The sequence below is a fragment of the Wasmannia auropunctata genome, unplaced genomic scaffold (assembly GCF_000956235.1).
Source record: "Wasmannia auropunctata unplaced genomic scaffold, wasmannia.A_1.0 LD336101.1, whole genome shotgun sequence".
In the NCBI taxonomy this organism is placed as follows: domain Eukaryota; kingdom Metazoa; phylum Arthropoda; class Insecta; order Hymenoptera; family Formicidae; genus Wasmannia; species Wasmannia auropunctata.
Genome location: NW_012026789.1, coordinates 2,524,850 through 2,542,270, shown reverse-complemented (window position 1 = coordinate 2,542,270; position 17,421 = coordinate 2,524,850). Strand labels below are relative to the sequence as shown.

The 17,421-nt window shown below is 33.9% G+C and overlaps 3 protein-coding genes across 3 annotated transcripts; 2 read left to right on the top strand and 1 right to left on the bottom strand.

The window, feature by feature from the left end:
* Positions 1 to 253: 253 nt before the first annotated feature.
* LOC105459139 (beta-1,3-glucan-binding protein-like) lies at positions 254 to 5,337 on the bottom strand. Its single transcript, XM_011704918.1, has 8 exons — positions 5,069 to 5,337; positions 3,273 to 3,500; positions 2,703 to 2,788; positions 2,339 to 2,484; positions 2,107 to 2,270; positions 1,007 to 1,380; positions 620 to 724; positions 254 to 401 (listed from the first exon to the last, which is right to left on the bottom strand). Exons 1-8 carry the CDS (start codon positions 5,214 to 5,216, stop codon positions 273 to 275), a joined length of 1,380 nt encoding a protein of 459 aa, XP_011703220.1. The 5' UTR covers positions 5,217 to 5,337; the 3' UTR covers positions 254 to 272.
* An 873-nt stretch (positions 5,338 to 6,210) lies between these two features.
* Positions 6,211 to 7,411, top strand: LOC105459103 (frataxin homolog, mitochondrial). Its single transcript, XM_011704829.1, has 3 exons — positions 6,211 to 6,548; positions 6,677 to 6,797; positions 6,879 to 7,411. Exons 1-3 carry the CDS (start codon positions 6,322 to 6,324, stop codon positions 7,128 to 7,130), a joined length of 600 nt encoding a protein of 199 aa, XP_011703131.1. The 5' UTR covers positions 6,211 to 6,321; the 3' UTR covers positions 7,131 to 7,411.
* Positions 7,412 to 7,558: 147 nt separating this feature from the next.
* LOC105459100 lies at positions 7,559 to 16,957 on the top strand. The gene is made up of 13 exons (XM_011704814.1): positions 7,559 to 8,528; positions 9,036 to 9,300; positions 10,567 to 10,711; positions 11,179 to 11,378; positions 11,500 to 11,606; positions 11,905 to 12,126; positions 13,170 to 13,379; positions 13,451 to 13,753; positions 14,659 to 14,757; positions 15,010 to 15,392; positions 16,134 to 16,248; positions 16,352 to 16,516; positions 16,632 to 16,957. The coding sequence occupies exons 1-13, from the start codon at positions 8,454 to 8,456 to the stop codon at positions 16,827 to 16,829; spliced, it is 2,487 nt and encodes an 828-aa protein (XP_011703116.1). The 5' UTR covers positions 7,559 to 8,453; the 3' UTR covers positions 16,830 to 16,957.
* Positions 16,958 to 17,421: the final 464 nt, after the last annotated feature.

Genomic DNA, 17,421 nt, shown 5'->3' with positions numbered 1-17,421 from the left:
TAAAAAGGACTTTATGCGCTTCGGTGAGGATTCCAAGTAATAACATTGCGGACAACGTTGTAATCTTCTGCCATTATTGAATCAGAAGGTAAACGATTTGCCGATTTTTGCTGACGGCTTACTTCTTCATGTTCGCGGCAGTATTGAATGCCTACGCGTAGAACATATATTTTGCTGCGCGATAAAAGATCCGGTCTACCATTAAAAATAATACGAATGATAAAAAGGAAAATGGTAGATATGATACAAAAAAGAAAAATAATGCACGTATGTTAATCTTGTTGATTCAGAGTCCACACTTTGACGTAATCTATCACAAAAGCAGTCTTAGTGCTTTCTTTTCCATCTTCTTTCCAACTTGGTAGCCATTGATCCCGAGAGTTCCAGAAATTCAACATTGCCTGCAATCGAAGACAATACCTCATGTAACTAGTTAAAAAAAGAACGGATAGTGATTTTAAGAGAGTATCTTAAGAATAAAAACTAAAGCATCAAAATATATTAGAATTATTACATAGATAATTAATTAATTAATATGAAATAATATCTAAATCAAGTTAAATAATATCGAAAGAAGAATTAAATTAAGCTAAGAATTAAATAATATTAAAGTGTATACCTTAGCCTCCACGTTTCTCCATGGTTTTCGCATTCCGTACCTATTTTGTATACCATCTGGAAATACACGTACTCCACCCACACCGACGCCGATAGTGATAAAGAACTATACAAAAATATTATAAATATTAATTTAAAACAATTTTTATATATATTTATATATTTAATATATAAATATATTTATATATTTAATATATATAAATATATATTTTTATATAAATTAATGAATTAATTGATATATATGTCAATTAATTTGTATAAATTGCATATATAAGATAAATTGATATAATGAAAATATGATATAAAAATGTTCTTGTAGAAATGCTTACTGCAAAGAATTATATGGAACTATTTTATTGCAGTAACAAATTGTGCACTGAATTGTTACCTCTTGATCGAACGGGGCAGCTTTTCTGTTTATGTAAGGACTATTCATCCATCCCTTTTCATCAGGACTTATTCGACCAACTGTCTCGCCGTCGACCAAAAACGTGAAACCATCACTGGTCCAGAATGTCGTGTACACGTGGAAATCTTTCGTCCACCGTGGCCCGGATTCGTTTACTTTCGTGACGAGTTTTTCTCGGATCTCATTAAGGGATGGGCCTATTCTCACGCCAAAATCCAATCTTCTACTGTCATAGATCTTCGAACTGTCCGTGGCATTCATCAGATTCTCATTGCCGCGTGATAGACCCAGAAGAATGCGGCCGCTGGCGTAGTTTGTACCGTAAGTAGGATAACGTGGCTCAAGCCACATTTCTGATCAAATTATTACAATATATATTTTGAACTCCTGTGTTTTACATTCTGTGTTTGCTCCCATTCAAATATTTAAATTAAAAAACAGGATATTTTTTTAGCACATCATATTAAATATACTATTAATATTTAGTATTCTCTGCATATAATTATGGCTTATATATTTCTCTAAGAATTTTTTGACAACTTTTATATCTTTCTCAAAGAAAAGTAGTATTATAGATTGTGATCCAATAAATTCCATTTCAAACTTTTCTCAGAAAGTAAATTAGGTTTAAATAATATTTACTATTGATAGATATTGTTTATGTTAAAATTTATGTTAGAGAATTAACTGATTGAATTTTTTTGCAGAAAAGCATAAAACTGACGAGAGCAATGAAAATTTTTTTGTATAACCATACAATACCATGCAAATTAATTCGAATTAAAAATAAAGCAATTTACTATTTTTATTCACAAATGTAAAAAACGTGCTGCAAAAATATATATTACTAACTGAGTATGGCTAACTTATATTTAGTATAATTAATAAGACATTTTTATAATATGTATTTTGCATTTAATTACGAATAAAAAGTATGTAAATTGCCTTATATATTTTGGGTCTTGTTTAAATGAATTTAAATGCATTGTACATTCAACGCAATGTGTTTTATATTGCATAATACGGTTTTATAGAGTTATATGTCTTGTTCGCATCCAATAGAAAAATTGCATAATTACCCGGATACAGCCAGTCGCCCTCGGGAAACTTCGCTCGTATTTCGATCTTTCCAAATCGCAGGTCGAAACGTTCATTCGTGGTAAAACGTGCGGATATAACGGGTGGCAGAATATTGAAGGACATCGCCTGCCGCATACATTCGATGTTAATCGTGCTCGTGCATCTACGAAAAGATAGATTATATACAGGTAAAAGGAAGTGCAGGTAAAAATTTTATTTGCTCGTATTTACCCGTTAAGTTGCAATCTTCCATACGCGGTCACATTCTCGCCGTAGTAATCTTCCAACATTAGAGGACGTATGAACAAATTACTACCACGAACTTGTACAAGTTTTTCATGGTTCTTACGGTTGTGATATACGCAGAATTCGTAATCCTAATTTCAACACAACCAGCTTTATTGAGTAAGAAATGAAATATATATTATATATGTCTATCGCCATTGCGCACATTACATATATTTGGACATATATATATATATATATATATATATGCTTCCTTATATATATATTTGTACGAATGTATAAATATATTATACTATATTATTGCATTTTTTAACAATTTTGTAATGAATAATAGACTCAGAATACCTACCGGATCGAATGGTATTTTTATCTCGGGTTTCCATACTGATGTGTTCAAAGAATCAAAATTATCCTCTAATAATAATCGAACTGTGGCTGGAATTCGTATTTTGAAAAACTCAGCATAGCTTCTTGACTATCAATTGCTTGATCTTCCATCGTCGCGTGGAACGGAGACTTTTGATTTTTCTGAGTATGGAGTACCTTACCTCCAAATGGGAAAGGAGGGATGATTTCAATAATACAAATATTTTATCTTTTTTGTTGTACATAGCATGTACACAGCGTGCAGCATGGGCACTTTAATTAAATACCATTTTTTGTCAAATCATTCAAAATTTCTTAAACATTTACATTGCTTTATTAAAATTTGTCAAAAATATATTTTTTTAAATACCCCGAATTCTGGATGTGGAATTTCACACCCACAGGAATTTTGGGTGCGGAAAGTTTCATACCCTCCATAAGGAAGTCTCCGTCCCTGACCGCGTATTAATTTGAAATATTACGTACATAACAATGTACCGTTATTTTTATATCGGTCTTTAGAGAAGTTGCGTGTTTATGTAAATAATCTTACGGGAATATGTCCATCTTTGGTCGTTCTTCCAGTGAGCCTTCTCGGCATTTTGCACATAAGTCGAATAATGTAGTACATCTCCAATTTTTATAATTGCGTCCGAATTCTCAACAGTCCAGCGGCCGTTTTTTGCCGAATAGATAGCACCGGCGATCTGACCGCGTTCATTAGGGCGAATTGCTTTATTGATGTTGGCGTGGAATCCAAAAACTACTACATCTGGCGCATCTGTTAATCACATTCTCGTTAAATAAGAAATTTTATTTCTTCTATTCAAATATCATTATTTAGATGTGTGATTTGCTATATATTATATCATCTAATATTTATATTTTTAAGTAATCTTAATTTTTTAAATTAATATATATACATACGTATATAATAATTATATGTACATACGTATATATTATTATAAAATTTTTGTAATAATTTATTATTGTAACAATAATTTATTTTTATTTGTTTCCTTAAAAATATAATTACATTAAAACTTGAAATATTATATAAGATATATCGAGGAACACAAAATATATTGAAAGAGTTAAAACAATTTAATCGTGATTCAAATTTTCTCAGGTCACATAACCATTAATCTTGCGATACTATAATGATAAAAGCGTAGTAAAAACATGTTTGGCATTAATGAGATAATATTCCAAGAAAAGTCGTCATTTCGGAATGATTCTTATATTTTGTTTACATTCCAGGAAATTTCAAAAATAGATTATTTGGAAAAATTTTTAAAGTTTTCCTTTCTTCACATTTTTTTTATGAATGTAAGAAATTATATAGTAATTATATATGTGGTTATTTTTTTATTAATCTATAATTAGAAGTGTTATACATGAAACAAATGAAAAGTAATATATTATCTATATAAAAACGATCAGCTATATAATTGATATTCAATTTACAAAACTTATTAAACTACATATAATTCAAACAATTTCTATGGATTTTGTATAAAATTTTAATAGAAAAATTTAATATGTATATAACAATAACGCTATGATAATTAATAAGTAATAGTAACGTCAATAACTTTAATAGTATTTATTTTATAGGAAAAATTTATATTTACACTTATTTTATCTGGAGAATTAATATCATTGTTTAATATACAAGCAACGCAGAATTACAAAATGTATATGTTAAAAAATAATATACATTTCTCAAATTAAACACAAATGTACACACATTTGATATTTTATATTTGAAAAAAATATTTGACTTGACCTAACTGTTGCGTGACAAATCTTTTGATATCAGTAGTATACATTAACAGCGATTACGATGCACATTCATATTACATAGATATCATAATCAAATATTTTAATATATCTTTCAATTACGAATTTAATTACGAAAACAGATTCGTTTTTCATGAATTTTTTGCTAGGATATTATTTAGATTTTTATATAATTTAAAACAATAATTGAATTTTTATCATTATTATCATTTATTATTATATCATGTAAATTACGTTAAATATTTCATATATGTAAAATACAGTGTTTAATACATTTCTTACGCTTCTTTGTGCATTGTAAACGCAATAATGATTATTTCTTCAACGGAATTTAATTAAACATTTATTAATGTTGTGTAATTTAAAGAAGGTCATCTTATTACAGCTTTTTACAGTTTTTACATCTTATTACAGTTTTTTAGAGAAAGAACTATCTTTTGGAGAGATTCTTCTTTACTTAATCTTTGTAGAAGAAAAAACTTCTGATTGTCACAATACTTTCTAAGAGGAGGAAGAACTCTACGTGGATCACGATGTTAAACCTACCAGGTATAGAGACTCGAACACCTTGCGGCTTCAACACCTCGAAAGTTGGATCTGGTATGTCGTAGGGAAACACTGGCTTCGTGAGTACGCATACTAGTGCGAAAATTAGTCCGACTATTGCACGGTCGACTCCGCGGGAGAAGAGCATGTTCGCGATTACAGATTCTTGACGTTGCAGACGCAGTATTTATCGAGGTTGCACGGTCTTCAGAAAAAAAAGATTGACATACACCACGCATCGCGCTTTCAATGTTTCATTGCAGTTTCCTCTACATCAGTTTCTTGCCCCTTCCTTTACGCTTTCCTCGTTCGTCGTGGTCACGCAGATTACGTCTTATCATTTTGGAATTCCCTCGTTAGACGTTATTACCGAGTCATCCAAAATACCCGCGCGTAAAAGCAGAAATATCTCCGGTCCATTATTATACTTCTAGAATCTAGATGTTAATTAATGTTTTCGTAATTCCAACAGTATACATGAAAACGATATATTTAAATATAAATATAGTTATATGGTAATATAAATCTGTGATAAAAAATTGTAAATTTTTCATAAAGCTTTTATATATAAATATTAAAATTAATATAAATAATTAATTTTACTGAAAATGAATTTTACAAATAGATTCTGTCAGAAAATAATGGAAATTTAATACAAATGCAATTAAAGTTAATTTACCAAAATATGATCGAAACAATTTATTAAAGAGAAAATAACTTCCCACGCTCGTTTCGCGAAAAGATGATTATAAGACCTTAATGAAAATAATTAATTAGTTAATAAATCTTAATAATAAGAATATTTTCAAGAGTTTCTGGAAAGACCGACCGCGAAAGACAGATATATAATTGGAGAAAGGGAAGCTGAAGAATACAAAAGTTCAGCTATAAAGAATAAACTTTTGTTAATTATATCTAGCTAACTCTTTTCATTTGCCGCAATTGATAACGGTTTTGTCCTTTCCAGCCGAGCCTTTCTTCTTTTCATCTTTTTTCTCCATTGTAATAATATATTTATTACAATGCCATTTAAAATACTAAAATTTTAACGCCACAGGTACCTATATGTACGAAGAACAATTTTATTGTTGCGCACGTGACCGCGGGTGACCTCGTGTGATGTGTGACGCTACCGACGCAGCGATGTAAACACACATCGAGAGGTACCGCGTGCCTGTGTCCGCTCAGTCCGCTGTATATACTAACCAGAGAACTTGTTTAATCGATAAAACTGCTTAGAGAGACTGTTTATCATGTTAACCGTCGTGACGAGACCTGGCATAATCCCGAGGCTGTCTCGCAATCCGTTCCTCCGTAGAATTTCGATCAAGAAACGAGCCGTTCTGCAACCGAGCAGGCCCGGCTACGTTGCAGGTTATGTCAATCACAATTCAACAAATTTTCTAAAGAGAAATCCACGAACGTTCCTGCAATCGTCTGTAAAAAATTTCAGCACGGATACTGGATATTCGACAGAAACGTAAGTATCATTACGTAATTCGTGAAACTTCGAACTTATATAATATGTGTTATAACAATGTGTAACATCTGCATGTGTCATTTCAGTCATTTGATGTAAAGAAAAGCTTATTATCTGCGTGATTTTAGCGAACTCAGCTCTGTGCAATACGAGAAAGTTTGTGACGAAACTTTGGACTCGTTAACCGAGTACTTTGAGGAATTGGTTGAAGCAGCGACGCATTTGCCAGACGCCGATGTGTCTTACGGAGTACGTACATTAATGAGGGAATGCTGTAACTCTTGTTTTACGCATATCTGTGTGATAACACGTCTGAAACTTTTGCTGCAGGACGGTGTCTTGACCATAAAATTCGGCGAGCCATATGGTACCTATGTTATAAACCGTCAAACGCCGAACAAGCAAATTTGGCTCTCCTCTCCGAAGTCTGGACCAAAGCGTTACGATTTTGTAAATAGCCAATGGATATACAAGCACGATGGCAAAACCTTACATGAACTGCTTAATAATGAGATACCAGCAATTGTAAAAATTGAAGCGTGCTTTGACAAATGTTCCTTCAGTGGTAGAGACAAGCTGTGATAGATAGTTCTCCTTGTAAGAAAAAATATTAATAGAAATTTAATTATGACGCGAGAATCTATAAGTTGATTGATGTTATTACTAAAGACTAGTAGGCATTATTGAAGGTTTGACAAAAGTTGTACATAAAATTAATATAAAAAGCTGAGAGAATACGATACATATATATGTTAGTGCTGATTTGCAATTACATTAAAGAAACTTCACGTGAGTAATTTTAATGTTAAATCACAATATTGCATATTTGCACCACATTAGCAATGAATTTCGGTAATGGCACATGTACATTGTTATTTATTATTATACTTTTACAACTTAGGAAATATTGAAAAATATGAGTTATCTTAAAGAAAGAACATCCTATATATTATATATAGGATGTTTGGCAACAGGTGAGAGAAAATTTAAGGGATACTTCTAGACAATAAAATAGGACAGAATAGAAATCAAGAATAATAAAATTGCAGTGGAGGTTTTATTTTTTAATTACAAATATTCACGTTTTTTAGGTACTTGTTACATAAATATTTAAACATTTATCATTAAAAAAACCTTAATTGCAATTTTATTATTCTTGATTTCCATTTTTCATCATCTAAAATTACTTCTTAAACTTCCTCCTATCTGTGCCAAATATCCTATATACTAACATGTTAAAATATGCTTGACACACATTATTTATACAGAAGTGTAATTTTTTAGTCTTTAAAATTTAAATAAGTTTTATACGTATTGTAATATTTTCTCTAAAAAAAACTTTCTCATTATTCAAATTTTAAATCGATAGTTTTGTATTTACTTTTGTAAATATCTTTCTAATAAACGCAGCATAAAATACATATATTGCTATCATATTTATAAAATTTTAATCAATTCCGCTTAATTCCAATTTAATGCAGTTTAATAAATTCGAGATTTTGTTTAATGAGACTGTTATTTACAATGAGATAAATAAATTTTGAATGATATATTTTAAGCAAATTTCTCTTGTTTGTATTTTGAAAGTTTGATCTTATTATTTATTTACTTTAATTTGTTTAAGTTCTTCGTATTTTTCATTGAATTGTTGCGTATTAGTAGTTTATTGAAATTTTTAAAATATAAGACAAGCATCTTTTGTTATTTCAAACCGTTTAAAACGCAAATAGTCAAGACAGGTCTATGTTACACCAAAATATTGCTTTTGATTTCAATTTTACTTACACGTAGAATTTGCTTTACACAAAATTGCTTTATGCAAAATTATGCATAACGAGCCGATGAAATCAGTAGGGCCGTCCAAGCATATAATTTGTCTTCTGTGTTATTCGACAGAGAGCAAAAATGGAGATTATGGAAGATGGGAATTTGGTCGATCGCGTAAGAATTTTGTTACAACGGGACATGCAATATTACCAGGTAGCAATTAGCAGTGTGATATATCATTTGCCGTTAATGCAATTTCTATGTCGCGCAGTCAGCCAGTGAGTGATTTAATAGAATTTGTCACGTTGACAGTTTTCGCGACTGTTTGATACCTTTGCGGTGCTTTCAGCGCGTAGATTATATTCGCAGCTTCCGAATGGCGTTTAAAACGTATCGGAAGCGCGCCGTCGTTTCGAAATTATTCCATTTGCCGCATAGCACGATGTGATTTAATTACGGGGAAGGATTGATTTATCGGCCGTGATCTCGAAAATGGAGAATCGCCGCGCGCGGATACGCGTAGATACAACGTGCAAATCGAGCAATTATTTGTCATCATGTGTTTCGTTATTTCGCGACGTTTGTTTTAAATCGAAATGTAACGAGGGGACGTTCGCGTCGGGGATGCTTTGGTTTAAATCGAGTACAATTCGCGCGTTGTTATTTGTGGTAAAAGATAAATTTATACTCGCGTTACCTACATCGCGGTTTTCGATGCAGGAGATGCAAACCGTTCTGAGGGAGCCCCTCTGCATACGGATCAGCGGCGGAAAGCTCGATTTTCCACGGCACGCCTCGTTTGCCGCGATTAAGATCGTCACGTGGTGGGAAGCGGACTTCGTGGCCGCTTTTAAGCGCGCTTCCGGTTTGAGCTCCACCGGGAACGGAGGCGCGTCCAGCGTCGACAGCGAGGACGGTGTCATTAAACAGATCAAGCCGTCCGATTTTATCCTGCTTGTTGTCGACACTGCCGAGCAACTGCTAGGTACACTTTGATCTGGTGGCAGAAAAGGATGTTGATGTAATATGCGAAATAATTATACAAAGAGGTGGAAGGGTTGCAAAGAAAGATTGAAAAAGACGCGCTCTCGTAAAGGAAGAGGAGCAATTAATTATAAATTTGATATTTTACTTACATTTAATTACATTTTATTTCACTAAGCACAGATTTTCGTTTGTTCTTTCATCAACAATTGAATTATCTTGTTCCTAGATCGAGAATATGTGTCAGGATGTTTCAGACGATTTGTATTTTGAATGGGACACAATTCTATTTATAATTTCCTCTGCCCGCGCTTATTTGATATATATTTTATTGTAAACGCGAATAGTTACGAGAAAATGTTACACTAATTGCGACTTTATAAATATATTCAGTTCAATTATAATTAATGGAGAAGATATAAAGGAGATGCACGAAGAAGGCAGGCAAATGCCTGAAGAAAATAAGAGAAAAAACATTAGATGATCAGAAGACTGTAAAAGAAACTATATTAAAGTTTAATTAGTCATAAATATAAATATTATATTCTTGGAATTATGAATGGCTCGCACTAATACATGTATAATCTGATTATTAAAAGAAAAATATTTTTCGTACTTTATACGACACGTAAAATTATAAATGGGATTTTGTCCTAAATTCTGACAAATTATAGGTTGTCTGAAATAATTTTTCTTAAAGACTTTCTTGCAATACACATAAAAAAATATTGTTGAAATTTAATAACACATACATATACAAAACTTAATATGCATATTGTAAAATAATATGTTTATTGATATGTAGAATTATACGTACGTTGCTTTTAGAGAACATAAAAGTAACAATTTATCCTTGCAGAAATAACGACTCTTTTAGCAAGAAACATTTCGAACATTAACATTCTAATTAAGCATCAAAGAACAAAAAAATTTACTTTTGAAAACTATTATAAATTAGACGAAAAATTATTCTCCGGTAATTCACTAAAAAATTCCTTTTGAGATTAACGTCGAAGTACTTCCATAATTCGACGCTGGATTAAAGAAACTCGATGCTAAGTTGATTAAATAATCCGCTATTGACCTCTGCCTTTTTTAAATCTATTTCACCTATTCATCTTTGCAAGAAAGTTGCGCTTGCGTTTTGAATCATTTTTTGCAGTAGCTATTTAGACTTACAAACTTGAAAATATTCAGAGGAAACAAGTAGAATCCTGAAAAAAACTTTCATCTAGAAAAACTCGACTATATCAATATATTCTTTTAGAACATCTGCACATGTTGATCCAGGAATCCTTGGATCACGCCGATCTCACTGTACTCACCGCCACTTTGGGCGCAGCAGCATTAATACGTAATTGTTTGTGGTGTTACTATCAGCACGCAAAAGGAACAATCTCTTCTCAATCAAGGTGCTTTATATTATAAAAGCTATAATATGTTCTGTATTCATTCTATGTATTTTATAGTTTCTCATCTTAACTTATACATTGAAAATTTTCTCTTTTCCAAGAACAGTTGCGTAAGAGAGATTTTAGATAGTTTTTCCAGTTATATGCTTTCCAACAATATGGCTTTCCATCATCTATCACGTTTTATAAATATAAAATACGATATCGCATATAAAAATTAAAATATTGATTTTACAGCATAAATGATTATTCAGCAGACAGTACAGCTTATTTTATCTTGAAGCTATGGTATTCAGAAAGCAATACCAGTAAAAATTCATTTAATTCAGTTATTTAATTCTTAGAATTAACGCATATTTAGAATTTATAATATGAATTAGTCCTTGTTTTCGAAGTCGAATAATTTGTATCTTTATATATATGTTCACGGAATGTTCGCATCTCATCAACGTTTTCTTTCCTAATAGCGAAAAGATCAATAAGTCTCACAAAGCATTCCACGAAATGGCCGAAGCTGTGGCAGAGAGACTGCTCGATCTGCATTGTCGATTAATTTCCTTGTACATTCTCAATGAGGCGGACTCTCTCAGCTGGCACAGCGACAAGCCGTTCTTCGAAAGGGAGCGATGCTCCTACGTTATACAAATGTGGTGGCTGTATATGCAAGGTACACAAACCAACGCTCGACTCGTTTTTCACGATGTAATTTCTTCTGATATTCCGCGGAGGTAGATTTATGACGCCCGGGCGCGATGCGTTCTGCAAAAACGATATGTTAATATTTCCAGGTACTAAGGCAGATTTATGGAACACGGTCTCGCCTAAGATGGCACAGCGCGTATTTTCAGAGATGCTAAATGAGTCCCTGTCTATCATAACTACGCGATTCATTCACGTAAGGCCACGAGATATCTCACGACTGGCTCCGATTAATCTTCCGATTCACCTCGTGTGTTCTTTTTATCTCCATCGAATGCATTATTGTTATCGTAATCGGTCACCAACGCGAGTTTTACATTCGACCGAACGTGAAATCGATTTTTGTTCGTTTCAGTTCTTTTCCGTGTTTCTATTTATTTGCATATACATTATGCATTCGCGTGCGATTTATTGAGGCGCGCTTGTTTGGATGTTGTCTGTATGAATAATTGGGATAGGAAATTAAAGAAGGAAAAATAAAATTTGCGCGACAGGGACGACCGACGCTGGCGCGGTCCGAACAATTTTGGTCGGACGCCTTTAACGTGCTCTGCTGCACGGGCTATCTCGCTTTGGGCGCGTGTGTCGACAGCGACGGGATGATCGGCGCACGTCCGAGTAATTTGCCGACAGCGATAAGAGATGTACACGCAAAATGTAACGAACTGTTAATCTGCTTGCTGCTCAGAGGCACTCCTCTCAAAGAATTGTATCAGGTAATTTCGAGCGTCGGAATATATTTCGTTTTCTAACAAGCTGGAAAATAAACGTACTATTTATTTTTTTATTAGTTAATTAAATAATTCTACAGGGTGACTAATGGGAATATGTTGGAAGTAAATGGTTATTACTTTGCAATAAATAGACCGAACAAAATGAACAAAACGCCATTTTAGAGGAAACTTGTCAACTTTATTACCATATGTGTGAAAAAGTTTTCACGCACCTTCGGTCGGGTGTCACTAAATTTTGAGAATTTGGAAAGACTGGCTATGCCGAAGTAACGAGACGATCGTTTCGCGCAAAACTGTATTGCACATCTCGCTCGCGCGGCGAAGTCCTGCACTATTCGTACCGCCATTCGAGTCGGCCCCGATTTACAAAAGTCTCAATTTCCTTTTACAGTATCTGAATGATATGTTCGAGTATTGTTCTCGTCCGCTTCAATACCGATGCGAAGCTCGCGGTCTATACAGGGGGTGGGGGAGGGGAGGTGATTTCACAACAAATCAGATGTTCAATAATAAAATTGACAAATTTCCTCTATAAAATAATATTTTATTTATTTTGTTTGGTCTATTTGTTGCAAAGTAATAACCATTTACTTTCAACATATTCCCATCGTCCTAGTAGCACAAAATTGGCAAATTTATATTAGCGCAATATTGGACTAAATGTATTACCAATATAAATACATTGAAAATACATTGGTCTAATATTGCGCCAATGAATTTGCCAATATTGTGCTACTAGGGCGGTCCCTATATAATTAAATTAACTTGTATTCGATTATATTCCCTAGTAGCATAATATTGGCAAATTTATTGGCACAATATGCATATAATATATTTCCAATGTAAATTTACAATGATCCAATATTGCGCCAATGAATTTGCCGAAGGGTTAAGATTGTATAAAATTGTACAAGAAAAGATAAAAAAGCGTAATTATTTTCTGAAACTTGGTAAAATTTCGCTTGTATATATTTAGCGCGATAAGGAAAGTGCCTCTATATTCTTAACAACGAATTGCTATTCAGATCTTCCGACACGGATTAGAAAATCTGGCAATATTGCGGCCTCGACGCGGTCCAGCACCTTGGCTGTTGATATGCGCTCCAAATTTATTAGGATTAGACGCGATTAATTCTCCTGCCGATATTGTAACTTTACCCGAGGATAAAGCTGTCATTCTCGAGTTGAACATTCTGAGGCATCAGCCTCAACCTAACTGGCCTCAGTTGATGAAGGTGATTACTGATGCGATTTGCTAACGAAGCTATTCATTTTTAGATCCTATGAAATTTCTCCCTGCCCGCAGGTGATATCGATGAGCAATTACGTCGTGGCGAGGATGCTGCTGAAGACTCTGGTACGGCAAAACGTGGGCGTTACCTGCGTGGACGACAGTGACGCAGCCGACAAGTCGAAGAGAGACGAAAGAAGTTGCAGCGGTTTTCTGTGCAGCGGATCGGCGTGCGATAAAACGCTTAAAATAACTTCGGATCTAACACTATACAGCTTATTTCACGCATTGGTGGTAACTGTTAACGAGCCGGAGCACGTAATTATACCGGCGCTGAAGCAGGATCCGGACTGGTCCAATTATTTGGACAGACAGCAGGTCGTGTGGTTTTGCGTAATGTTGTTTGAAAATTAATTGTATAAATTTACCTCAGTTCTCGTTAAAATACAGTTTGCGTAATATATATGAATCGATTTAATATGATGATAATTCGCATTTTTATTTTAATTTGTTTATTTTAAAATTACAAAAATTATTATATATACAGGGTGAATACTAACATAAAAGATTTTAAGGAGTGATTCCTCACAAATTCAAGATGAAAACTTCATATGCACATATGAAACGGCTCAACTATTGAAAGAAAAATTTTGTTTTTTCAAAAATTTTCAAAAACCATTTGAATTTGATGAGACTTAAAACATACACCAAGACTTAAAACATACAACCTTCACCAAAATAACCCGAGCGGTTTTCGAAATTTTTGGAAAAAAAAAACCGAAATTTTTTCTTCAACTTTGACACTTTTATCTTTAAAATTAAACCGTATCGGACATATGTTTATATGAAGTTTTCGAATTTGTATGAGAAATCATTCCTTAAAATCTTTTTCATTACTTAGTATTCACTCTGTATAATTTGTGTCACACAATTCTCATTAAAATCCAATCTGCGTAATATAACTCGATTTAATATGATGATATGCATTTTTATGTTAATTTATTTTAAAATTACAGAAATTATTTTATATATTATATATATAATGCTATATATAAAATATAAAAACTGCAAATATCGTGATAGTCTACATTCTAAAATGATTTACTTATATAGAAAAAGGGAAAAGTTCTTGAGCTTTTGATAACAACATAAATAATTTAAAAAGATCAACAATGTTTAAAAATTTTATTTGTCAAACTTTTAAATATTTCGTTTTATCTTCTATGCGAAGGCGTTGAATGTATTGATATGAGCGTAATTATAACTCAATTATCGTTTTAAAGGTCTGGAATCAATCGCGACCACCTTGGCTGAATGCGCTGGTAAAACCGCTGAAGATCATGATGCAACCGGTGGCTGAAGTGCTTTTAGAAGCCGCGAAAGTAATTACTATACAATAATCTACTTACCGAACGTGATTCGACGTGTTCGAAGGATTTTATATCTGTTGTGTTTTTTTTTTATAACGATGTTTAACTCTAAATTGTTCGCTAAAAAATTCCAAATAATATTAAGATCGTATGTACGTCACCAGGATGTCATGAGAGACGCCAAATAAATTATGAAGTTCGATATCGCCATGCGAGTTACAGCGTTTTAGATAAACTCGATAAACTCTAGAGAATTATCTTCAGACAGGTGCCAGCATATATCAGGCCATGTCCCTTGCGATCGGCTGCTTCGCCGAGTTGTACGTGACCGCCCCGACTCCGGTTTTACGTGCCGCGTTCGCGTTGAACGACAACATTCCCGCGCACTGTCGGCCGATCGGCGGCAACGTGTTGCTCCAGGTATTATGTGCCGCACTGTATTCCACCCTCTTGGACGTGTCCACGAAGGGCAGGAACGACGTCCATGGTACGCCGGGTTCCGAGGACACGTGCTGCGAGCTGAGCCCCTTCAATCCGTATAACCGATCTACCGCCGCGACGGCGCTCGCCGAAGCGATTTGCAGCATCGACGAGGACAATAAGCACACGTCGCAGATAGACTCCTTCCTGCTTCTTGTAAAGGACAGGTGAGTAATGTTGTTTTGTAATTATCCTTAGTTACAGGCTAATAATAATAGCGATGTTTTTATAAACAACCAATTTTCTTCCGTGATGTTATAAATTGTATTATTACCGTTTGAGATGCTGCTATGAAAGAAGTGTACAATTTGTAGCTTCTTAGGAAGATTAAAATGCTGTCTATTGTATTATTATAAGAATGTGTCGAGTAGTTTCCGAGAATTACATGTTTTTAATTTAAACAAATATTATGAAATGTTAAAAGACGATTTGAAATAAAATCTGCTATTATATTTCATGTTCAAATGTATGCGTAATAATACGTATTATCATAAATTATACAGTATTACAATTTAAATTATATTACAGCGTTTAATGCGTTGGATTATATTCTAATGTGTTTATTTATTTATAACTCGTGCTCGGAGTAAATATATAAGAGATAAATAGAAGAGAGAAAAGTTGTATTGTGTCACGTATAATTTTATGACGTTATCATGAGCTCACGTTTGCAAGAGATATCTAGATGCTTCGTATTATATCACGAAGTATCAGTTTCTCCAAGCTTAACATTTAATAAAATTTCTAGAAAATGAAATTTGCAAAATGTATAATTTAAAAACGTAGCTGTGCGAATAACTCAATTACATTTTATCTAATTTAATATCAATCGATCAATTGAATCTTACATATTTTTCCATTTTATTTCATCTAAATGAAAAAAAAAGAAAAAAGAAAATTTGTTACAGTCTCGGAAAAGAAGATCAGAATCCGAGAAACAGCGAATTACAGAACATGACTTGCGTCATCGAGACTTACACGGACGAATTGTTGTTCACGAATATCGGGCGACGTTCCTTGAAAGTGAGTTAAAGCTACTGCCATCGGGAGTCATTCGTTAATATTTGTCGCGTGAGAAACGGAATCTAACGGCGTTTATGCGTGAACGGATCTTTGTGTGCCACAGATCGCATACGAGTACCTAGTTCGAGCGTCCGACTGGGTATTGAGTAACTTGCGTCGCGGCGAGGAGAGCAGGCAGGTAGATTTGACCAATCTGCCGGAAGTCTCGCCCATCGTGAAACCCCTCACACACATAATGTTTCACATCGAGGACACGCGCTTCGATCAAGTTAGTATAAGTAAAAGTTATACACGTTTCCGTATACGTGCTTCGGTACGCCCTAAATCCGTCGTGCTCATAACGGCAGCAGGCGCGTTGCGAATTTAAATCGCGTATGTTTCAGTTTATGGTTAATTACGAGGCAACGAACTGGCCGAGGATATTGACGATGCCTCTGTCGATCACTTTGGAGCGCGTACGAAGTCAAGTTCTTCTAAGACCGGAATTCAAGAACCTCGGGGACCTGAGCCACGAGGATAAAGAAGTGGCGCAATCCATCAAGAGGATTTGCTCGTTCGTCAGGTCAACACGTTTTAAATAAGTAATTTTGCACACACGCGTATAGCAGTTAAGTAATATCTCTCCTGCAAGTTATTCGATAAACTTGAATTTTAATTCCACGAAATATACACGTTTACTTCAATAAAATGACAGATCCTCGAAATGTTACGCAGAGAGACGTTTCTTTCTACGAGATATTTTTCTGGCGTTTATAGCCATTGACGATAAGATATCTTGCGGTAAAACGTAGCCTGTGCGTTTTACATAATGCATCTAGAAGTAAAACGGTCACCAATTTCTTGCCCGCGGAGAAGTTTCGTGCGAACTACTCTCGCAGCACCGAAAGTTTTCAATTCCGATTTTCATTAAGGTCTATATTTTTTGAAAGTTTCAACGAGCTTTTAATCCGTCTGGAAGATGAGAAAATCCTTTTAGCTACGTGAATTAAGTGGTTCCTCCGTTTTTTTTCCCCCGTTATTTAGATTTACCACCGTCATGAGCGTCAAAACTTCGTTGAAGTCTAACTGCTATTATTTTATTACATAATATAAACTAACGCGCTCGCGGTTGCCGGTAATTCCGCTCCGTAGATGAGGCACGTTTACGTGAATATATAGGTATCCACACGGAAA